The sequence below is a fragment of the Tamandua tetradactyla genome, chromosome 13 (assembly GCF_023851605.1).
Source record: "Tamandua tetradactyla isolate mTamTet1 chromosome 13, mTamTet1.pri, whole genome shotgun sequence".
Lineage (NCBI taxonomy): Eukaryota > Metazoa > Chordata > Mammalia > Pilosa > Myrmecophagidae > Tamandua > Tamandua tetradactyla.
The window spans coordinates 11,419,950-11,445,434 of NC_135339.1; the positions used below are offsets into that span (position 1 = coordinate 11,419,950).

General features: G+C 36.2%; 1 protein-coding gene across 7 annotated transcripts in view; it reads right to left on the reverse strand.

Moving 5' to 3' along the window:
• Window positions 1-230: 230 nt before the first annotated feature.
• The window catches only part of CCSER2 (coiled-coil serine rich protein 2), a 226,441-nt gene continuing 201,186 nt past the window's right edge, over window positions 231-25,485 (reverse strand). For 6 of the 7 annotated variants that reach the window (XM_077124712.1, XM_077124711.1, XM_077124710.1 and 3 more), the window contains one exon: window positions 231-4,895. In XM_077124712.1, coding sequence (XP_076980827.1) covers window positions 4,077-4,895 — 819 coding nt within the window. In that variant the 3' untranslated portion in view covers window positions 231-4,076. Of the gene's footprint in view, window positions 4,896-20,674; window positions 20,760-25,485 lie in introns of all 7 variants that reach the window. The other variant, XM_077124713.1, reaches the window with a different exon arrangement.

The following is a 25,485-nucleotide window of genomic DNA, read 5'->3' on the forward strand; positions in this document are numbered from 1 at the left end:
AGTACTTGAAATCACATACACATTCTGTGAAAGCAGGAAATAAAACTACTGCCCAACTCCTCTGCAGTCAGTGCCTCTTTGGAGTGACACATGTGTAGGGAATAGTACATGAAACGGATGTAGCAGAGTGTGAAAATAAATCAACCAAATAAAGAGCATCTGATATCTGTGGAGAAAAGGTCTCAGAGAAAAAGCCACGTATGAAAGCCAATGTTGAGAAGGACACGAGATTATTTTTATAATTCTGAACTTTATTTTTATTTACTATGCCAACATTTTCAGAAAAGAGACTTTACATCTGGTTTTTATAATTTTACAAGCAAATTCTAATATACAGTTTCTACGCTGAACGAATTTTAAAAATCAATGGGAAAAACAACAGTGCAGATGGATTGCGGTGTTTTTGTTTTTAGTTAGTAATGACTTCAAGGTTATGAAGTCATTACTAACTAAATGACTTTAGTCATCAAGGTTATAATGTTTAATTAATGACAAGACCGAAGATTGGGGCCCACCATCATCATTTACCCAAATGTATTCTTTCAAAATACTGCAGCAGAGAAATGAAAGGAAGATATGGAAAAAACATTCAAAAATACAGTTTAAGCATCAGACTTAAGAAAAATAGTAAGGCCATCATCCTCAGAGAAAAACATCAGGCGTTATATTACAGCTATAATTAATTTCCAAATGTGTGCATAAAGCTTCCAAGCATGCAAACATAGCCTTATACCCCAAATAATTTAGCAACATGAAAATTATGGTGTAAGATGGAGAGTGAACTGTGCTGCAGTCTTACTGATCTTCATTGCAAGCCTCCTTGGTGATTTCAAAGTGTACATCCAGGACACAAGAGACCAGGATACCATTATGACTACTCCACTCAGAAACCAAGAGTGCACATCTGTGTCGGTACCACCAACCACATGACAGGATCATTTAGAAGTGACAGCTACAGAGGATCACATTCTCTTTGATGCACTCAATAAAATACGGAAGGAGACAATGGAACACTGAAAGAAAACTTAGTGCTTTAATGGGAAAAGTGACATGCGGGAGATATAATTCTGTGAAAGGCTGTACTGATATCTTCAAACAGCAACAGTTACAGAGAATTCATTTCAACAAATTAAGCCATACCCAATAGGAGGCATTTTGATATTTCAGGCACAACTCCAAGCAATAAAGATCATTTAAAGTGCAAATCTGATATTCTCTTTCATATGCAGATTCTTACTTGTTAAAATACTTAGCATCTATATAAATACAGTGAACAGTAGTCGTTATGCCTGAAAATATTGCACAAATGAAAATGAGACTTCAAAAGAAAACTGCTAGAGGGTCTCAGTTATTAGAAACATTCTAAATTATATAACTACATAATCCTTTGTTTAATGCCTTAAAATCATCTGCACCTATACTGATGAACTCCTTAGGCCAAGCTTTCTTTAAAGGATTTGCTACACATCTCATTAACGGTCAAACATATAATTCTGCATACTCTTTTTTCACTTTCACAAATGGGAAGTTAAATCAATCCCCATAAAACTTCAACCTCCGGACTGTGAATTCATACACTGAACCATCTTCACTGATATCACAAGAACTAAGAGAAAAAGTGACCGGAGTTCCTGTGGAGAAGCACTTGGCACAGAGTTGATTTACAGAAGCAATAGCCAGACAAGGCCAAGTGAGATTATTCTGATTATTCCATAACACTACATCCTCACTTCCATTTCTGACTTAACATTTACTAAGGAGCAGATTAGCATGACATTCTTGCAGTTTTTAGAGAAAACTGTAGGCAATTACTTATGTTTGTTGTTCTGTGCAAGCATCGTACATTTTTTTCTCTTAAATATATTATGCTTTATAATTATGCTGATGAGCCTATCCTCTGCCAAGATTATGGCTGATCAAAGGTACAGAGAAGTGTACAGAAATAGTAACTATCTCTGCAAACTTATCAAGGAGAAAACAATAGGGCAGGAAAAAGAAGAGAATAAACAAATTTCCGAAGTCAACATTTTTTTGTGATAGACAATAAAGACTATTGGGGTTAAAAAAATTTTTAATATTAAACATTTTCCCTAAAGATAAAGGCCAAGTTGTAAATAATGCTTCATAAGAGTCTATAAACCAAGAACCTATTAATTCATCAGCATGTTTTACTTTAGGGAAACACAGAATGATAGCATCCCATCTGCAAAGTACGAGGTCAGTATCTCCTCCAAAATGAAAGACCACCTGCGATAGCTGCAGCCACCACGGCTTGTCTCCAGGAACAGACGTGTGTTTTGCTGGTGGGTCTGATCACTCTACACCAACACTATTTGGACTATGTGAATAAATGTCTGAACTGTTTCTCCAGCAGAATTTCTGGCCAGTGAGAATATGAGGCTAGACTTGTGTTGCTCACCCATTACCAAATCCAAGAATGGTTTGTGTCCATTCAATGGCGAAGTCACTTGAATGATTCTCTGATAGGTTAGGGAAGACTGCGTCAAAAAGGTTGCAAATGTCATTTTCGAAGTTTCCACTAAAGCATTTGCTATAAGCACATTTTTCCCCCTAAGGAATCCCTAGACATTTCAGGACTGACTTTTTTACCAGAGTCCCTTTTTGACATTTTTGGCCAGCTGATCAAAATAAAAACTGACCTCTGAAAGACATGAACTCCAATTAAAGCAGCTGTAGGTGAACTGACTCAAGATGCCATGATTTAGAAGGACAGGAGGGCAAATTTCCTAACAAGCGCCTGTAACATGATTGGGACTGTGCACATGGTTCCTTGGAGGTTCACAATTATTCTCTGTTACACATTAAAATGAAGAAGCATGTCACCTTTGACCATTTAATACCTTTTAAGAAAACACGATTTCCCCTCCCTAGTTCTATTTCTTTTCCCAAATCCTGTTTATTTTTTTTAAAATTATCATTCAACCATACACTAACATAATAAGGAAACCTGGAAAACTCAGAAAAACTAAATTATTATGAATTCCAACTTTTCTCAAGACAGTTTTACTTAAATTTTTAATTTTTCTCAAAACATTTTAACTTGTTTTGTTATACAAAATAGCTTTAAATCCCTATGTATCCATCATAGTTTTGTGCAAATGTATCAAGTCCATTATTCCAGCCTTCAGATTAGCAGAAAGTCAATAAATACAAATATTACAATAAAGACTTCATTTTAAATATATGCTGTGGAACCTGAAAACAAATATCATGGATTCATAAACCTATAGAGTTCAAAACTGAACTACCAGCAAACTCTAGCACCAACATATTTTACAAAAGTAAATAACTCAGGTACAGATAGACTTTAGGATGTATCTTGAGCTCTTTCCAGAATTTACCAAGTAGCAAATATCAACACAAATAGGGTGTGGGTATGTATGTTGTGTTTGCTATGCCTATATGGAGATGTTAAAGAAACATATAATTGTTTCTTTATAGCCTGGAGAATTTGTCTGTTAAATGAATAAAATAGTAAGACTAGTTTGCTGATCCTAGCAAGGAAAAATAAAGCTTACAGAGTTCCCACTAAAGCCTATCTCCTTTATTCACCATAAAGCTTTTGCATAGACCTTTTAAATGTACAAACACTGGCCAGAACTCTGCTTACTGACTACCATCTTCCCTTACCACCAATATCTTTCATTAAAATAAGAGCCATATTCACAGGACAAGTGAAAAAGGGCAAGCTTCAAGATAACCATAATTAATACAGGCATTAAAAAGACTAAATCAGCAAAGCACATCTCTTGCCTGCTAAGTGAAATACTATTAATTTTCTGGTATGCAGAAGAATAGATGACATGATTACAGCCTCCGAAGGCCACTGAGATGGGCAAATTTTTGCATTTACCTGAGACAAGTATGTTCAAATGGTATGTACACTTCAACCCAGATACGAAATGGAAGAGCCAAACCAGTAGAAGCTTCCATGTTTTAATATTGACGATCTTTAGGCTTTTGATGGTACCTCCACCATGGTAGCAAAATGTAGATAAAGCTATTACAGAACAGATGAGATTGTTAAAAAAAAAATTGGTAGGTGATGCCTATACTTAATGTATCTTTGGTTTAGGAAGATGAGAATATCGATTAGAGGCCAAACAATCTCCAGAATGCAAACTGCTGTTCGGATTCTGCATGATTTCTTTTCTTCGTGTTAGTGGTCTTGGGATGCTTGTCTTGGCCTGGAAGTTTTGAGGCTCTTGTTGGGGGTTGCTTATTTGTTTCTGTTTGAAGGAGCTGGAAGGGGGGCGGAGCTTAGATACTTTCAGATTTGGATTATTAGTAAAATTTGTCTGACAAGATGTTGGCTGAAGTTTTGCTGAATTACATGGTGTGATTATCGGTGCCTTCTTACAAGTGGCAGTCCTATCTGGAGATGTTTCAGAAACTGGAGGAGGTCCCAAAGAATTCAAGATGGGTGGCTGTAAGAGCTGCAAGGACTTGGGCTGAGACACGTAGCCCACTGGTGAAGACTCATTTCTTCCACCTCTCTTAGCCTGTTCTACTCTAGTTGATTGGGGGAGGGTCTGATGAGAACTGGGTACAAACTCCATGTCAATAATTTTATTATTTGCCAAATGATAAGGCTCTGGAGCATTCATGGTCACATTCAAGTTTGCTTCAGAAGGTGTACTCCTAGCCACATCCTTAGTGAACTGTGTGCTTGGCGAAAAAGGCTGGTCATCCAGACTATAACTGCTTTCTTGTTGCAAGCCATGTGTGCAGCTTTCGTCCAGATGTGCAACACGCTCATGCATGCTCTGGAGTGCACTTTCACTGCGGGCCTCGGTGTGTTGCGGCTTTGTTAGTTTTCCCTGGCTGTGGTCTGTAGGTCTGGGAAGGCTGCTGGAAGGCTGTAGTACTTGAGGCTGTTAAAATTAAACACAACATTAGCAACGGTAAATGCCGCCCATAATTAATAAAAGTTAAGTTCCAATTGGGCTGTTTGGGTACTTATATGCTTTAATATGGGGAGTATGTATTGTTGTTTCTTTTAATTTAAAAACTGAATTACAATGTTCAAGTGAATTCATGAGACACAAACAAGAATGAAAATGCAAACAAAAAATGATACAGGCAGTAAGTACTAAATGAGGTCTAAAACAGAGGGAAAGAAAAGTTTAAAGTGCTGATTTATTGAAAAAAAAAAAGGTCCTGCATTAACTGATTAAATTTTAAAAATCTTATATATGAGAGCATAACAGAATCGTTTTTATAAGCACGTTGGTTTAATCTCTATGAAGCCTTCAGACATTAACTGTGACCTAAGGAATATCCCAACTTTAAAGTATTTTTATAAGTACTTTAAAATAAATAATTGTCTAATTATTAAAACAAAAATAGGTCAATATATTTAGTTAATGCTAATCAGCCTTTAATATGCATGTTAAAAACTTTCAGCATAAAATGTTTTCAAAATCTATTTGTTCTGTCTTAATCAAAGCTCTGTTGCTGCTGATAGGTAGAAAATAGATTTACCTTGCTCAAGAGAAAAGAACAGTACAGAAAAATTTAAAATCAACACCCTTTTGAATGATGGCTGAGAATAAAACGAATTTGAAATTTTGCCACCAACATAAACCAAAGAGAGGCAACCCAAGCACAGAAGCCTATGACAGCCAAGTTCTTAAGGCCGTAATGTTTCACGCACAATTCTCTGGAACGCAATGTGTGGATATGTTCTGCACAAATCAGAGGAAACATATAATTTCCATTACTTTGGGGCCTTTGGTAAAAGATTATGAATTTTAAGTTATCCTTCAATGGCCAAGATGTTACAAATTTATGAGGCAGGGCCTACTGTTCATGTACTGACAGAGAGTAGTTGTTACAAATATATAATCTCACACACTCACACACACATATACTATTAAATATTGTGGGACGAAAATGGCAAGGAGCCTGGAAACATGAATTTTAAAGGATCATTCACTAATAAATTGTTTTTACTATGATAAATCCATAAACACCATTTATACCTGATCTCTAACTTAGCCAATAGAAAGGGCAGACTTATTTATACTGCATCATGGGTCTGTTCACTTCCTTCACCTTTTCACCTCCTTCTTGGCCAGCCCTGGATGTCAGCTGCCCAGAGCCAGGGTCAGGGGTCAGTTTATGGTGGCGTCAAGAGTGACGGAGAATAAAGCAAAACTCACTGACTGGTTCATGGAGGGAAGATTGGCCATGAGGACATAAGACTGACTTGCTATGAAAACTATCAAGACAATGACTCTAAAAATCAATCCTTACAGAGATATGTTACATTAAGCTCTTATTTATTGCAGCATGCTTAAAATAAATAAGCCATCTCAGTTGGTTGCTTCAAGCTAAATGTCTCAGACTTTAAAGTCAGTTGGACATTTTCACAATAAATCAGCACAGAGATAAGCAAACTGTCCCTCAAGACCAAAGGTGTTAAGATCACCATGCAATTAATTTAACAGACTGTCCCTGGGGATCGCTAGAAAAAAAAGACTATGTCAAAGAGGTTGCAAACCTTAGAGACATTAATGTTATGATAAAATAGAACAGGACTATATTAAGTAAACCAAAATCTACCAAAGGAAATAAAAGAACCAAAGGAGAGATAGGGTCATCATCAAATAGCCATCTGAATGGGGGGTTTTCCCTCTTCATCGCTTTTCACCTTCAAACACAGTAAGATATTCAGAACTATTAGAGCAACTAAAAAACTAAAAAACTATCAGTGAAAATAAAAAAAAAAAACAGGCTCTTTCAATATGTCTATTGCCAGCAAGAAATATGGCATAAACATTTGCAATAAGCTAAAAACTAATAAAAGATAAGATTTCCCAATTAAGACAGAGTAATAAATTGATTATTAGCACAATCAAGCCTCCAATAAACAAGCACTGTGAACTATGGATAACTTAAATCATCCATTTGTATTCCTCTGATTACACACCTGACCCAACTGACCACTGCTTATTGGAGAAATAAACAGAAACAAAACAGATAGTAATATCTGTGGTGCATGTTAAATGCAATAAAACTCCATATGAAATATCAAAGAACTAAAAAGAAAAAAAATGGGGGTTTTAGGGATAACAACATGTCAAGTCTTTTAAATGAAAGGGGTTAGATTGAATAATTAAATCAAATTTGTTTAAATTATCAATTACAATAAATAAGTTAGTGGTTTCTACATGTTAAATACTATACACTTTATATTTTTAAAAGTAAATGTAGTAGAGTATGAGATATTTCTCTGCGCCAAAGTAAATGCCCTTTTATTATTTATCTTTAAATTAAGTTTGGAAAATCAATTCTACTACTTGCAAGCAAAAAGAAAGCCTATCTGAAGAAGAATGAAAAATGACAATAATTTGAAGACTACGTACAACTTGATCCTGATATGTAGAGCTTATGTGGAAGTGGTGGTCACCCACTAATAACTGGGTTGTCATTAATTACCTGCCAAGGAGTTGAACAAGCTACCTGTTAACCTTCAGCAAGCAGAGCTGTATTCTGATGGCTTGTGCTTACAGTACAATTTCCTCAAATTCTAAACACTCAACAGTGTTTGATAAAAAGATGTTAACAATTCATCTTGTCCACATCCACGACCAATTCTATGGCCAGAAGACGATATCCTCAGGCATCTTTAGAATGAATCCTAAATATAAAATGAAAGATCCCATACCCTCATGGATAATAAAACATATAGGAAGGAATAAGAGACCATTCATTTTTGTAAACATTTTATTTTGAATTGCTTTCATACCTACAGGGCAGTAAAAAAAAATGATCATAATACACAAAGTCTAAACAGAGAACTCCAACATACTCTTAGCCCCCCAATACTGAAGGGGCTAATACTGAGATCCACCAATTTTTAATGTTTTGCCACATTCACCATATAATTAATTTCCTTTCCTTCTTCCCTTCCTCTTTTTCCTTCTCTTTCTTTCTTTCTTTCCTATCTATCTACCTATCTCCCTACATTCCTACCTACCTATCTTTCAATCCATTTCTTGAACTTGAGTGTAGGCTATATACATGATGCTCCTTGAGCACCTGAGGCTGCCATGTGCTTTCCTAAGAACAAGGATATTCATTATACATCCACTTAAGGGCAGATATCAAGCGCAAGAAATTTAATATTGACTCAATTACAGTCTATATTCCAATTTTTCATATGCCCCAATATATCCCTTTTCTCCTTCCTTTCTAGGTTCCACCCAGGATCATGAAATTCATTCAACTATCGGTGTCTCTTTAAGTTGCTCTTTTTTTTTTTTTAATTGTGGGAACATATAAACAACAGAAACTCTCCCATCTCAACTACTCCCAAGCATACGGATTAATCACATTCACGATTTTGCAGCACCTTCACCATCTTCCATTGCTAAAACAAAAAACCCTATGCCCATTTTGCATTAACTTCCCATTCCTCCTGCTCCTCACCCTGCCCACCTGCACTCTATTTTCTGTCTCTGTGATATCGCTTTTCCTCCCATATTTTTCTTGTAGTTACCAGGAGGCTTAAATTTAACACTGTAAATTTATGCTAATCTCATTTGGTTTGATATCAACTTAACTTCAACAGCGTACACAGTTATGGTCCTATACCCCTCCATTCTCCCCACCTTTATGTAGTTTTTATCACAAATGACATGTTTCATATCATGAATCCATAACCACTGATTTTTCATTACATTTTATGCGTCTGCCTTTCAAATCCTGTAGGAAGTAAAAGGCAGAGCTACAAACCTAAGATACAACAGTAGTGGCATTTATATATACCCATGTCATTAATTATAACAGAAATCTTTATTTCTTCATGCAGCTTTGATCTTTTGTCTACTGTCCTTTGTGTTCAACCTGTAGAACTCACCTTATCATTTCTTATGGGGCTTGGATAGTGGTGACAAACTTCTTCAGCTTTTATTTATCTTGGAATATCTTAATCTCTCCTTTATATCTGAAAGACAGTTTTGCTGGATATAGAATTCTTGGGAGACAATTTTTTTGCTTTCAGTGCTTTAAATATGTCATCCTACTGCCTTCTTGCCTCCACAGTATTCAACAAGAAATTGGCACTTAAATCTTTTTGAGGCTCTCATGTATTGACACACTGCTTCTCTCTTGAGGCTTGTAGAATTCTTTATCTTTGGCATTAGTCAATTTGATCATAATATGCCACAGCATGGGTTTATTCCATTTGGAGTTCATGGAACATCTTGGATGTGTATATTTTTGCCTTTTGTTAAATTTGGGAAGTTTTCAGCCATTATTTCTTTGGATTCTCTCTGCCGTTTGCTCTCTTTGTTCTCTTTCTGGGGCTCCCACAGTGCATATATTGGTACACTTGACAGTACAGGTTTCCTCAGATTCTGTTCACTTTTCTTCTTCGTTCTGCTCCTCAAACCGAATGATTTCACCTATCTTAGAGTTTTCTCTTTACTCTTTTAACTCCAATCTGCTGTTGAACCACTACGACAGAATTTTTTTTTTTGCTCAGGCAGGTACTGGGAAGAGAAGCAAACAGTTTTTCATGAGTGATAACTACCTTTTTTTTTTTTTTCACATGGGCAGGCTCCAGGAGTCGAACCCGGGTCTCTGGCATGGCAGGTGAGAATTCTGCCACTGAGCCACTGTTGCACCACTCTCCTACAGAATTTTTAATTACTATTAACTGTGGTTCTTCAGCTCTGTTTGGTTCCTTTTCATAATTTCCCTCTCTTGATATTTTCTGGGTGTTCACCTATTGTTTTCCTGATTTCCTTCAGTCCTTTGTCCACGTTTTCCTTTAGCTCTTTGAACATAAAGTGTTTGCTTGGTAAGTCCTAAGTTGGCCCCTCCTCATTGATGGTTTCTAATGTCTAATCTTTTCCTTTGCCTGGGTCATCACATCCTGTTTCTCTGTATGCTTTGTAACCTTCTGTTAAAATCTGGACATTTTTATAATTTAATATCTTATCACTGGAATTTAGACTCTGAAGCATTTGTTTGTAAGCTTGTATCCAGCTGATGTTATGACAGAAATTTCCTTGAATGCCATGAGATAACAACAACAACAAAAAAAAACGGAAAAAAGAAAACACATTGCCCAGTCATTGTAGAGTGACCTGTGTAATCGTTCTCCCTCAGGGCTCATCCATACAATGAGTTTAGAGAATAACTCCAAGCCAAAGAACAGGGACCTTGTGATCATTTCTGCACATGTGTCTTGCTTTGGGTATTCACATGTGGCTCTAGGAATTCCCCTCTTTATATATATATATATATATATATATATATATATATATATACACACACACACACACACACAAATGTACCCTCTTCCCCAGGAAACAGTTTCCTCACAGTCCTGGGCACTGTATTGTGTGTCCTACAGCCAGCTATCCTTTGTTCAATGCATTACTTGACTGCTTTCCCATAGCATTCTGCAGGAGATCTCAATGAGCTGCCTTCTACATACAGGGCCAGGTTCTGGGACAGCGAGTCCTTCAGGCCACCATAAAATAGACTGGGTCAGGCATCTCAATGGTGACTCAGTGGTAGAATTCTCGCCTGCCATGCCGGAAACACAGTTCAATTCCTGGAGCCTGTCTATGCTAAAAGAAAAAAAAAAAAGCAGACTGGATCAGACACACATGCTTCCAGTATGAGCACAAGGGTTATTATGCTCTCTCCAGAACCACGGCCAGCCTTTTTCTTGATTCAATGTTCTCTCTGTTACTGTGTTCCTTTAACTGTTCTACAGCATTTTTAAGAAGATATTTCTGCTTGCTGGTTCTTCAAAGCTTCTAGGTAGAAGGAGTTGTGAAGCATCATACTCCACCATCTTACCAGGGTGGAGTGCCCTCTTTTCATTCATTCACTTTTTGTATGTCTCCTGTATATCATGCCCTATTGTCAGGTGTGAGGAAGTACGGAGCTGAACAGAATAGTGCTCTTCCTGTCCTTGAGGGATCTACTGAGAGAGATAGGTAAACAAATGATGAGACAAAGTCTCAAGCACAACCACCTATGGTAACAAAAAGAAAAATATGTAAAAAACAAAACAGGTATTTGGGCAGTGCAATGGTGGCTCAGTGGCAGCATTCTCACTTGTCATGCCAGAGACCTGGGTTCGATTCCTGGAGCCTGCCCATGCCAAAAATAAAGAGAAAAACAGCCTGACTGGAGAGATCATGAAAGGTATCTGAGAATTGCAAATATATGAGATGAGCTTTAAAAAGATGAGAAGGAGTTTGTGAGGCAGGTAAGAGGGGAAGAACAATCCAATATGTGTACAAGCCCAGTACGTGAACACATGTCCTAGTAACTTGAAATTGTTAAGATTAAATTTGGAAAGGATAGTACAGGTGGGAGAGTATAGGCCACGGCCAGCTCATGAAGGAACTCATGTGTCAGGTTAAGTAGTTTTGAACGTACTATAGATGATGGGGAGACACTGATGAGTTTTAAGGAGATAAATCATAAGATCCAACTGTGATTTAGAAATATCACTCTGGTGGAAGCAGTAAGAAACACAATGGGAAGAGATGAGATTATAAGCAAAATTGCTTGTCAGCAAGTGAATGCTAAACAGCTCAGGTGATAAGTATCTGAAATTAGGATAGTGGCAGAAAGACTGGAGAGGATTGAAAGAGTTTTGTTTTTTTTTTTGCATGGGCATCGAATCTGGGTCTCTGGCATGGCAGGCAAGAATTCTACCACTGAGAGAATTCTGCCATTGAGTGAAAGAGATTTTTTAGGAAGGACAGGTATTTGGGAGAAATCTAATATGGTTCCAGGTCTCTGGATTTGGAGATGAGACACTGTTCTGTATCAAAAAGGCCTCTGAGGAAGTTGCCCATCTGTCCATTCACTTCATAACCTCAGCAGCCCACAAGACCCAGGGGCAAAAGGAATCCCCCCACTACGGCAGAAATTCTCTGTAGCCACAAATGAGTAGAGCTTTATTACTCCATCCTTGCAACTTATCAAGAAGTTATTGAAAATTTAAAATGTACGCCCATCCTCAGACTTAAATAGCCAAGTGCTTCTTAACTGGACTCAGTTCTTTTAAGTCTTAGTTTAGTTAGATGCATAAACTTCACATCATCCCAAGAATTCTCAGGATAACCTTGACACAAGTCAAGGTCAAAAGTGTCAGCAATAGGCATTACTGTGTATCATGCAAGGAATTGGTAGGAATCTTTAATAATAATCTTAAATGTCTATTTGAAACTGTTTACAAAGATAACCAGAGATTCTGTGCTCCTTACAGGCATGTACCATGTTTTATTCAAATTTTCTTGCTGTAGTTGGTATTCCTACCATTTGGCACATAATAGACATTGAACAAATGCTTGCTGGATAAATGAATATTTGTGAGTGGTATATTTCAGAATGGTCTCTTTGGCCAGAATTGACCAAATAATACTTCTCGATTAGGTCAATGATTTAACATTAGTGATCAAACGATAAAAAGTTTTCTAAAACACTGATGAAAAGGGAATCCAATAGTAAAAGGCTTTGTTTTGCCCTTCGTAAGTTTGGGCTTAGTTTAATGGTTCATATTTAGAAGGATAATGTGAAGGATTAATTACATGTTAACTTGAACACAAGCACCTCCCATAAGGGCCCACAAGTTTAGCCACCAATATCTTTTCTTACTTGAAGACTTGAAAATTCTGAATGACGTGTGTTACGGAAACTATCTTGACAGGCATTCAGCTATTTGCCATTTTTAATTCTAATAAATAAATATGATTATACATGTAAAATACTTAGCATAGGACCTCATAGCAAATAGTAAGTGTTTGATAAATGTCATCCATGATTATTAAAAGGTGTAAGAGCAAAAAGATAAAAATAAAATATAAAAAGGCATCAGAATAATGAGTACAAGCCATGGCCCTTTTATACTACTTGGGTCTTGGAAACAAATAAGTTTTGTAGCAATACAATACCAAACTAGCTCCTATAGAATAAGAAATTTCTAGGCTTCTGATATATCACAGATGCACACACTTCATAAACTGTATAGTTTGGTGTCAGTCATATCCAAGTGTTTTACAGCCACAGTGGATATACCTATATTGTTCAATGCTATGATATAGAAGTAAGGTTCCTTAACTGCCTGCCTGGAAATAAAAACCGGAGCTAGGACATGCAAGGCACTTTGAAGTTTAGAAGGAATTTACATATGGCTTTATTATGGGTCTAGCACAACGCTGCACTGAAGCACTAAGTTTTTGGAGTCGGACTCATCTGGAGTTGAGTACTGCCTATGTCACTTACTATGGGTGAGATGTTGGGCAAATTATTTCAGTACTCTGAGACTGAATTTCATAATTTGTAAACGAGGATAATGGAGTAGCTACACCTCAATGAATTGTTATAAATAATAAACAATCACATATGCTAAATGCTCAGTTTGATGCCCAACACATTACAACTACTTTAGAAATGCCTAGTCTCCAAGACAACAGGGTATCCCTTCTGTCCAAGGGCAGAAAGTCAGACTCTAAGTTTGTATATATGATCTCTAGTTAACACAACACCCTAAATGGAAGTACTGTGTTCTTTTTTTGGGGGGGGGGGGGGTGCATGGTCCTGGAATCAAACCCAGGTCTCTCACATGGGAGGCAGGCACTCTTTTAACCACTGAACTACCCATGTACCTGCACTGTGTTCTTTTTGTAAATGAGTAAACTAAGGTTAACAGATGTTAAGAGGCATGCTCAAGGATCATACACTTTAGAAAATGGCAATGCCAGAATTTGAACTTATGAGAGAATTTAAAATGCAACACTACAAACTTTATTATTCTGCGTTATTTGGGTAAATCCAGTGAGTTCACAGCCTTTAAGAATATGCAGTATAGTGAGATGATTAAGTTTTTATATATATTATTTATATATATATATATATATAAATGTTTTTTTTGGGGGGGAGGGGTGCATGGTCCGGGAATCTAACCTCGGTCTCCTGCATGGAAGGAGAGTGTTCTACCATTGAACCACCCATGCACCCAAGTTTTAATATGTTTTAAAATGCTGGTTTCAAAACCAACACGCAGGTAGTAACTTTCCTGGATAATGCCCTATTTTCTTCTTGGTTGAACTGTCCTCCACAGGATGAGTCTGACACTACACTGCAGAGCAGTGTTTCTGGGAAGAGGTGATTCCACAGTGACCCACAAGAGAGAGATGGAAGAAGGACACTGAACACGAGGAAAGGCAATATCAGCACTCGCCAATGAGGAAAACTATTCACCTTCACTGTTTCATACCACTTCAGAAGTCTCTAGCGTTATCATAAGAAAAAAAAACACTCCTCTGTTTTGTCAGTATTCTAGAGTCATGAGCAATAAGATGGCAACTAAAAAACGCCAAGCCCTGATTAAAAATATGTCAAAGTATGCAAGATATGCAGGAAATCTTCCTAAGGTATAATGCTACTATCGCATTAGTCATAAGAATTATCTAAAATTATTTTCTAAGTATATACAAGTTTATTATTCTTATTAAATACATTTTAAAGGTTGAAAGGAAGATGGAAATGGAACCATCTATAACATGCCTGAAATTCATGCAGGCTCTGACATGCACCATGCAAACTGGGGGAAAAAACACAGTGATTATAAGGAAGGTGGTAGAAAAATATCTGAAAGTGTACTGTACCACGCTTTGTCAGAGAAGTAATGGACTAACTTCTCAACTCCTTGCCAAAGGCAAAATGGGAGAGCAGAGACAAGAGAAAGACAGGACAATGGGTCAGAGACCACACACAACACCAAGGATTTGCCATGACTGGGTAGCAGCCAACAGTATTTACTCTGGTTTTGTTGGGTTTCTCTAGGCATTATTCATTATTTAATTGATTTGTATTTAATGAAAAATAATTTATAATACATTCATACTTTCTTGCCAAAGTAGTTTGCAAGGTAGTCATACCCACAGAAAAGCGTATGTAAAACTTCTCACACTTAAAAGAAAATCACTGGAAGAATCTTAATAAAAACTGTAAAATAAATAAAACAATAAAATTTTGACACAATTTAGTGTTCATGCTCCAAAGACCTAAAAAGGTTTGGCTCTATGAATCCCTTACCAAGGAAATAAAGAAATTATTTTTAATTAGTTCAGACTTATTGCACATTAGAAAACTAAATAAAACTCAGTATTTATTAGTTTCTTTTTAGTACTGCTTCTGCTTTACAACAATAAAGGTAATCTGATCTTTATATACATTTTAATCCTGTTCTAAGTTATAAGTGAGCTCCAGACATCACTGTAGAGTTGAAAGAAAGGACTAGACACCTAGTGCAACTAGACGCACAGGGTTTTGCTCTAAACTTCCCATGAACCCACTCACAGCTTCCACGGTTCCTGCTAGGTCTCAGATTGTTGCCTCTAAATATCATAAAATTTACAAAGAATAGCTGGTTGATAAAGTAATCATTTCTAGATAAATTCTGAAATAAGGAGTTCAATGGCTTTTCTAAGAAGATTACCAATTAACTGCATTTATATATTGTGCTCTTTTATTTGCTTTCTTTTAAATTTTTTCTTTAGTTAACTGCTTTAAAAAATTATCAAAGTGACTAATAGTGACTTAAGTATTTACTAAATAGGCATAATTCGTTCGAGATGCTAATTTCATGAGTCTCTATCTCAAAAACACAGAATCCATCAGCATCTACCTCTGGGATGCAGAGTAGATCAGACAAAAAAAAGGAAATAACATCATAATAGTATAATCTCATTGTTGTGACCAACAGGCATGATATATTTATCCAGAGTAAGATTCTGCAAGCTCTATGGTATAGGAACAAATACTGTATAGCTGGTTTTTCTGAATGGCTTTATAAAGAAAACACTAATTGCTACATGTCTCATAATTGCAAGGTGTTGAAAGAAATTCATGCCTAGATTTATGGGAAGGCCTTCTGGACCATGAGTTAGATGCACATTTCTAACCAGTTAACCAACCAATGACTATACTAGATAGCACTTGAAATTAGCTGCAAAAATTATATAGTGCCATACTCTATATTAACTACATTTAAATAAAAAATTAGCTTACTTTAATAATCAGTTTTTACTGAAATACCATAGTTTCCATTTCACTAAAAAATATTTTATTTTTATGAAAAGTCATACCCAGAGCTAATTTCTCATTAAAGCACTGAAACTGAAGTTAGTCTTATATATATAATTGATTACATGTTGGAGTCAATCAGATTTATACCTCATAAGCATCTGACAATTCAATAATGCATATTAAGTGCCTCAAGAAAGTGATCAAACAATATCCTCCTAGGAATCTGAGAAAAGAGAGATGCTGACACCAATTTATATACAAGGAAGGATATACTGCATTGCAATAACATTTTTCTCACTATGTAATAGGGCAAACTGAAAACAACATCAATGTTTAACAACAGGAAAAGAGTTAAATAAAGTATATCCACATGATAATGCATTATCATGCAGCCATTAAAATGATATCTTCAAGAATTATTCACTATAAGTAAAATGCTCATAATAATACTATGTGAAAAGCAAAAGGTAAGATTTCAATTTTACGAAATAAAAGAACAATTGGCAGAAAATACATAAAAATATTTTTGTACCTTCTAATTCCTCTGTAATGAACTCTTCTATTATTATAGTTAGGAAAAACATACAATTTTTAATAAAGAGTTTATAGTGTTTACATAAATATTTAAGGCTCAAGCTCTGGAATTAGAATGGGATTTGAATTCTGGCTTGCTTGCTTACCCAGAGTAAATCACTATACTGTTCTGATTTATTTAATTAACATTTTCCTCATCTGTAAAACTGGGATAATAATTGTTCTGACTCTACGGGTTGTTGCGAGACTCAAATGATGATTTAAATAAAATGCCTAGTCAAGTACTTAAAAACATTAACATAAAAAATACCCAATATTTTTTCCCTTTTTTAAATGGATGGCTAAAATTTAAAAATACATACAAAAGTTTTCTATATGACAAATTTGAGAAAATGTAACTTTTAAGTATCTCTTTGAGAGATTAATCAGAGGATATGAATCCTGAGACAAAAGACAATTGCCCAGATAAAAGGACTGAAAGAACAAATGCAAAGCAAGTGAAAGCCTGAAGCGATAAAGTGTAGTTAAGGATAAACAGGGCAATGGCAAAAATAAGAATTCAATAATATGACCAATTTTGTTGGACTGGGCAACCACTGATTCTTGCGAAGTGCTCACTGATCATTAAGCCATTTTATTATTGAAAATAACAAAAAATTCTTCCTGATATAGATTTGATGCTTAGGAGGGGCCAATTACAAACAACATGATTACATGCCAAAAATATTTCTGCAAAAACAAAAAAAGTATTCTATGTTAAAATCTATGCATACTTAGTTTTCTAAACATTTTAGCCTTTATATTTAAAGTTGGTACACTAAAATCTAAATACTCAGACTCATATGGGGAGAAACAGATATGTTTTTCAAACTGCACGTTGCTAAGAACATTTCCATTAAATAGACAAGGGAAGAAAATATCAGAGTATCATATGTCCTATGGGAAAGTATTGTTTCATCAATCTTTTATTGGAATTTTACATGTATACACTAGGGTGCCCTGGGTTGTGATGTGGACTGCGTTTATTAAAGCCGCTTGTCAAAAAGATTTGCAAAAACCCCTTGAGGGTTATAATAAGAGTGGGGTATGAGACAATATAATTCTGTCATTCTTAATGTAATTCTGGTGAATACAATTATTTATTATTAGAATATAAATTTAGAAAGCAAGCGATAGTACATCAAGAAAGCACTATATACCAAGTCCCATGTAGGTACATTTATGTTACTTCTGTTGTTTAAAACATTTTCCTTCCCTTCTAAGTTATTGTACACAGAAGTAGAGTACATAAAATTTATAAATTCCTTCAAGCAGGGCATTAAGGAGCAAATTTTAGAGGCCTGTTTAAGCACTCATAAGATATGGGTTTTCTTATGAAATATAATTTCTCAAAATACATTTTTTAAAAAGGCAAGCAATCCTATCAGAAAATGATCTGGCACGAAAGACTATTTGGGATGACCTTTAGGTCTGTCTACTTACCAAAAGCAAGTATTTTTATTAATTAATCCTTCTACCAGGTGGAGTTATCATTTCCATTTTACAACCACTGAAAATGAGAGTAGAAAGACTAAACAAAAAGTCAGTTAAAACAATTTGGACAAAATCTCAATTCTCTACTGACAATGGGAAAGATGTCTCTATGTCTAAATGTAGATAATATTCTCCACTAATCCAGATAAAAATTTTATTTGAAATTGGAAGACACAAGCATCATGAAGTAGACACTACTAAATATACTTGAGAAAAGAAATGAAAGTCAAATTTTCCTGAAAAAGAAAAATATATATATATCTAAAGGTCAGAATCTTCTTTTTGTCACCAGTTTTTTAGGGTTAGTCCCTAATTCAGCTAGAACACTCCTGGCCAGTACAGCTTTCCGGAAGAACAATAAGTTAAATGTTGTATAATCATTAATTATTTCACTCTTTCTGCTTATCCAGAACAGGCTATTTTCTTACACTGGAAGGTCTGGTAGTAGTAGCAGCAAGAATAACTTTATTAGTAAAGTGCTTCAGTCCTCCTCAGGGTGAATCTGAAATAGTGTAGTAGTAGTTAGAACATTTTTCTCCTCTAATGGAGCTTTTCAAGCTTAGTAAAAATTACTTGAAAACTGTGAACAAGTCTTCTAGTTATTACTTTTCACAAGCAGGATTCTAACAGTACAAGTGTTAATGACCAAGTCCCAGGACCCATTCTCATAGCTGTTTAAGTCCTGAGAACTTACCCAGTAAAAGAGTCAAATGGATATATTTTTTTCCTAGGTGGCTAATATATCCAAACTTTGGAGAACCAAAGTTCTGTCTATCTGGAGAAGACAGCAGAGAAAGGTTTGACCTAGAAAAGCTGAAAGTCATACTTGATACTAGTGTCCCAGGATAGTGCTGCTTCATCATCGGAAATAAAAAAGATGTCCCTGAATCCAAGAGGGAAGGAGGAAGAAGGATTTGACCATGGAAGGCCAGGAACTCAAGGGAGAGACAAGAAAATTCTCCAGTTATACAAGTAAGAAGCGATTGAAATGGGTGTTTCTAATAATTTTTTTTCTAAAGTTCTATTTGCAATACAGAATAACTGCCCCTAAACCTCAATTCCATAGTGCAGCTAGGAAGGGGAGTGGTGGGGAGAAAGGACAGGGAATGACAGCTTCAGTAAGTGCACAGGTAGGTGTGTTTATCTAAGGTATATCTGTCCTACTATGCTGCTTAAGGCTATAAGTCTACAAACAAATACATTACTTGTTACAACTGCCCTTTGAAATTCTGATTTGTTCACTAACAATTTAGTATATAATTCCTTACTGCAAGTAATCTTTAAATAGAGGAGATAAAACAACTTACTCGAAGATAAGACAAGTTAAAAGTTCACAGAGATGGTGAGACATAAACGAGCAATAAGGAGGGGGGAAGGGAAATATAAAAAATTCTTCTTTTTAAAGCTTCCACTACACAAACACCTACATTTAAAAATCTATACTATAAGAGAAGCCTCTATTATATTCTTCTTTAAAGTATAGAAGAAGTGTAATATCCAAACAATAAATTTCACTTCTTGTCTGGAATTCACATTGATACCTAATAATTCTGACTAATGCAAGAAATAAAATTTGTTTAAATAAATTACATTTCCAACTGTTTAGAAACTTGCCCTTTTTTGGGCGTTTGATACTGCACATAGGTTAATTAATGAAAAATTTGATATGAAACACAAATCGGGGTAAATCCATGGAGAAGGCATAAAAGTGACTGATTGACTATTATATTTCTTTTTCTCCATTAGCTTTCCTTGGGTGACTTTTCAAAAAAGATAAAATATTACCAACTTACCAGGTATACTTAAATGCATAATACAAAACAACAAACTGTTCTGGAAAGTATAGTTAATGTAAACAAAAATATTTGAAGGTTAAGTAACTACTAAATCATTAGAAATGTTAGTAAACCATGCATATTTCAAAAGCCGTTTCTTCGGTGCAGAAAAGCAGCTGATAAATTTCAAAAGCACATTAGCTATTAAAAATCATTCTTGAGAAAATAACTACAAGGCTTGTTCTTTTCGTGATTGTGAACTGTAATCACCTGGCCTTAGGAAGTTATTTACAGAAATGTGCAATGGTCTAGTAAGCCTGCTCCCTAGAAGGGATGCATCTGTCCATTGTACCATTGTAGATAGTGGGGGGATTTTTTTTTACACAATTAGATTTAAAGAAAACCAATTTTTATTTACCTATCTCAAGATCAATAAAAAGGAAAATGCATTAACAACAGATGCATTTCAGTAGGTCCAGCATCACTGGCAATAGGTTCAAACAGCATTAGAATGCAATTAACTTCATAGTTTTCATGAAGCTCTAAGTAGTGGTTTGTTCACATGCAGTCAAAGGAGGTGTTAATTAAGGAGGGAGACCCACAGGGAGTACTGCTTGAGCTTATGCTTGCAGGTCTCTCTGGGTGGAAAACAGAGGTGCTAGGGGACAGGTCATGCAGAGGGGAAATACCACGAACTGGAAGCCAGAGCAGGAGAGGAGTGCGAGACACAGACTCACTCTGTCTGCGGTGCGGTGGGACACTCCGTGGGATCCCCTGGAATGAGCCCTGCCAAGGAGAGAAGGAGGGAGCAGAATACCCACCCTGTGCAGAGAGAGACGGGAAGGGAGGCATAATAAAAAGGGGAACCGAAAAACAGAGAAACCAGTCATTTTTTTTTAAGTAACAACAAACAGCATTAGTGTTACTGAGAAGATAGATTTCATTTTTTTTTCCATATAGGCAGCTCAAATTACTAAAAATACATCAAAATCCCAACCTAGTTGTTACTTTTCATATATTTTTCAGAAAAGAAATTATTTTCCTCTAATATCTATGAGTCAACATACAAGAAACAATATATTCTTTTTAGCATACAATATATTTATCATCATATATTTCTCTTTAAAGTAGTAAATTACAGTCTTTTGCAGAAAAAGAAAGCATTTAAAAGGCATGATAGACTGTAGGTGTTAAACACACAGAAATTGCATCAATTATGAATCAGCTAATGGAAAAATCACCAGACAAAAATTTTTATTTCTTTTTAAATCACAGGTTTTCAGAGCATTGGCAGATAAGAATAGAGAATATTAGCTGAAGTTAGCAGAACCAACACAGCACTAAAAAGAATTAGTCTGCTGTGAGAGTGAGTACATCAAGAATGTGACATGCAGGTCACAGGTTAAAAATGCATGCTTTTTAATTTGAATTAACCTTTGTGTCCTTTTAGCTTTACTTATTTTAATCATAGATTATCAGAATTGTAATACACCTGAAATGTCATTTACTTCAATTTCCTTACTTTCCAGATTAAAATGGGTCTTTCAGAAGGAAAGTAATTGTTCAGTGTCACACAAGCAGAACCTGATAAACTTGGTCTCATGTCTCTCTGTTCAGTGTTTCCAGCCTTCTTATCAACATACTTACAAATAAAACTATTGAAATACTCTTAAAATACAATCAGGAAAAATGAGCCTGTAAATCATCATTACACCCAGTTGAACTTGCAAAAGAAATACATATTTTTCAGACCAATTAATCTGACAAGGAAATGATGTTGTATTAGAAGACTATTAAAACAGCCTGTGTTTACAGATTCTGTGAACATTTCTACAAGTAAAATTTTATTTTCCATAGCTATATCAATAATCCTTGACTCAGTTTACCATAATCAAATACTCCTAAATATAATTTTAATATATATTCCTACATTTCTCAATGTAAAGAAAAAAACCCAACTTCTATGTTGATTAGAAAAAATAACTATAAGAAACTCCTAGCATTTAAAGATCTTTAGATGATTCTAATTAATATGAATTCTGTTTTTGGAAATTATTATATTTGCTTCACTAATTCAGCCATGGATTTTATAGAAATAGCTTAGAAATATTTAATAGGGTGATGACGTCAGGTACTTCCCATGCATACTACCTCATACAACTCTACTTTGCTGTTGGGGAAGGTCAAAGGTCTTACAAAGAAGTCCTCATCAAGCAGGGGCAGGCGCCTACCTCCCTGTGACCTTGGCCAGGCCCGAGCTTCTACCTATTGGCCTGGGAAAGCAACTACCAGAGAAGACTGTAGAGAGAGGCTACATGAGAGTCAAACATTCCTTTTCCAAAAAAAGTTCCTTCTGAGATTTGTGAAAATAGCACTGGCTGGAAGTCAGAGGATCTGTGTTCTTGGCCCTGTGACCCTGAGAAATGACTGACCTTCTCTAAGCCACATTTCTCCATCTGTATAATGCAAGGGTTGGAATCATTCATCTCTAAAAACAATTCCCACTTTTTCAATTTTTCTCATTCAGTCACACAATATATTCACCCTCATCCCTCCTCGAAAATCACTACTTCTTTACACGCCATTTAAAACAATCAACTGTGTATTAAACTGTCCCTTTGAAACAACTTGAGTGAAAGTATCTGTCATAGTACTGGGTTCCTGGCAGAGGTTTCAGAAGTTGTTCAATGGGCCCCATCTCTAGCCTATCAGTTACAAAACAGAGAAAACTCTCAGTAACTGCTCATTGATCCAGATGGAATTAAATTGAATCATTGTGTTTATCCAGAGTGGGAGGCTTGGCCACACATTATAATCACCTAAGAATCTTAAAAAACAAAAATACTGTCCATCTTCACTCTCCCAAGACCAATAAATCAGAAACTCTGGGGATCCAGCACGAGCATCAAAAGGAGAGAGTTGACTTGTGAAATAAATACATATACAGCTCTCTGCCTGTGACTGCCAACAGTACTTACTTCTTAAGCTCATCAGACAGTTGCTTACATTCTGAATTTTTGCCTAGAAAGGTAATGCTACTCTATTTCTGCCACTTAAAATGCCCCTTTCATTTCCCTACCTATCTGTCAAAGTCCTATCCAGCCTTCCCAGCTCACTGCAGCCCACCTCATAAAAGCTTTTCCTGATCCTGCCCTAAATGAATCATGATCACTGTTGTTCTGAAACACCCACAGTTCTTGGCAGATACTTGTCTTAGGGAATTTTTTCTTCCTATTCACATTATGTTGATTTGAGTATTTTTCTTATTCATCTAGTAAACATACTACTCTGAGAATACTAGCTTTCTTACTTCACTTGACATCAACTACAGCTTCACTTTCACAGAATGGAAGCATGCTATGATTAAAACTTAATTTAAAAAGGGGTTTCAAGTTTGGGGTTAGGATGGAACAGACACACCGTTCCCTTTTCTTCACATCAAATACAGCTAAAAACTCTGGACATTAAATATAAAAATATAAGACTTAAAGGTGGAGAGAAGAAGGTAGACCAGCTAGGGACCTCCACACCCAAGGAAGAGAGAAGTACAGAGTTACCTGGATTTTCCTTTTGCCTAATATATCCCAGACTGGATAATGGAGGAGCCAGAAACCCAGAAATGACAATGGGTACTGGCAAAAAAAAAAAAGTCTGCCCTCTCTGAAGAACCTGCAAAGAGCCTAGCAAAAAGCTATTCTTTTTACACAATAGCCAGCCAAGCACTACAGAAAAAGCTGTGGCCCACCCCCATAACCATCAGCAAAGGTCAGGTAGAGAGCCTAAATTCAGACTTACAACCTTGCCTGGCTGGAACAGGGTATCCTTCCCTCCCAAATCCCCCGGCACTAAGATGTCAGAGAAGACCAAGTAGGGAGAGGGAGCTTCCAGAGCTGCCTGGCGGTACCAAGGCCCCTCTTCACAATACTGTTAGAGGAGGCTTTGAGGGAACAGTAAAGAGGTACCCCCTCCCAGGCAGAAGAATGTCAGTGGAAACCTGGAAGGGGGTCTGGAATTTCACAGCCACCCAGTAATTACAAGGCAGCACTTCCCTTCCTTACCAGTGCAGTGTGAGAGGAAGCCTGCTTAACGTATCCCAGAAAGCCTTGTTCACTTTTTTTTCTCACATTTATAGAGTTTATTAATAATTTTAATAGCATAATAGCTAACATTTATTGAGCATTTCCTGCGTGTCGGGAACCACGCAAAGTATTTTATATCTATTCATTCATATGTGTTTTGTATGGGCAGGAAATCACATCTTTGTTTATATTAACTCCTAGCTGATATTTAGCATTTCCTTCAATTATGAGTCTAGACAACAGACCACAATTTTATTAGCTGGGCTGTGATTTTGTCACCAATCAAAGAGGATCGATACTGCAAATCAATGAAAGGATCTAGGATATTTTCTCTGCTTTGGTATTACAAGAATTCAGACTTACATAGATATGCAGACACCAATGACTTTTTTTCATTGCTTCATGAGCTGTGTCAGTGTAACCACTGAGGGTACTTTACTATCAAATAATACCATGTTTGCTTTCTTAATCCAATTTTGTGGGAGCAGATCTGTTGGTTCAGGTGTTTTTTTCTGGATTATTTCCATGGAGATTTGACACACCCAATTATAGGTGGGATATTTGATTAGCTGGAGATGTGACTCCACCCATTCAGGGTGGGTCTTGATTAGTTTACTGGAGTCCTTTAAGAGGGAAGATATTCTGGCGGAAGCGTAGTTGTTTCAGAACCAACTGAGAGGCAGGCATTTGGAGATGCTTAGAGGGCCGAGAGACTTGGAGTGCCATTAGAAACCAGAGTACAGCAGATATTGCCATGTGCCTTATCATGAAATGCTAAGCATGCCAAGAATCCAGAGTTCTGCTCTGGAAAAGCTAAGTGAAGGACCAAAGGCACTTAGAGAGGAAGCCACTGGCATCAGAAGCTGGAAACAACAGAACTAGGAACAAGGAATAGCAGAAACCAGCCAGGTGCCTTCTCATGTGACAGACATCGGCCTTTCTTGAGTTAAGGTATCTTTCTCTGGATGCCTTAGTTTGGGCATGTTTATGGCCTTAGATCTGTAAACTTGTAACTTAATAAATTCCCTTTTAAAAAAACCAACCCATTTCTGGTATACTGCATTTCAGCAGCTTAAACAAACTAAAACAACTGTATATAAAAGAGTTAAGTAAGATACAGAGTTTCATAATACAATACCCAAATTTCCAGTACACACACACACACAAAAATCACCTGTCATGCTAAGGACTAGAAAAGTCCCAATGAGAAAAAACAATCAACAGACACCAACACTGAGATGCACAGATGTTGGAATTACCTGCCAAGGATTTTAGGGCAGCCATCATAAAAATTTTTCAACAAGCAATTACAAGCAAGCTTGAATCAAAGGAAAAAAAATACAAAATCTCAAAAAGAAACACAGACTCAGAAAAGTAACAGAAGAACCAAATTATATTTTAAAACTGAAAAATACAATAATCAAAAAAAGAAAAACTCCCCCACTACAATGAAAACTTCAAGTTTTAAA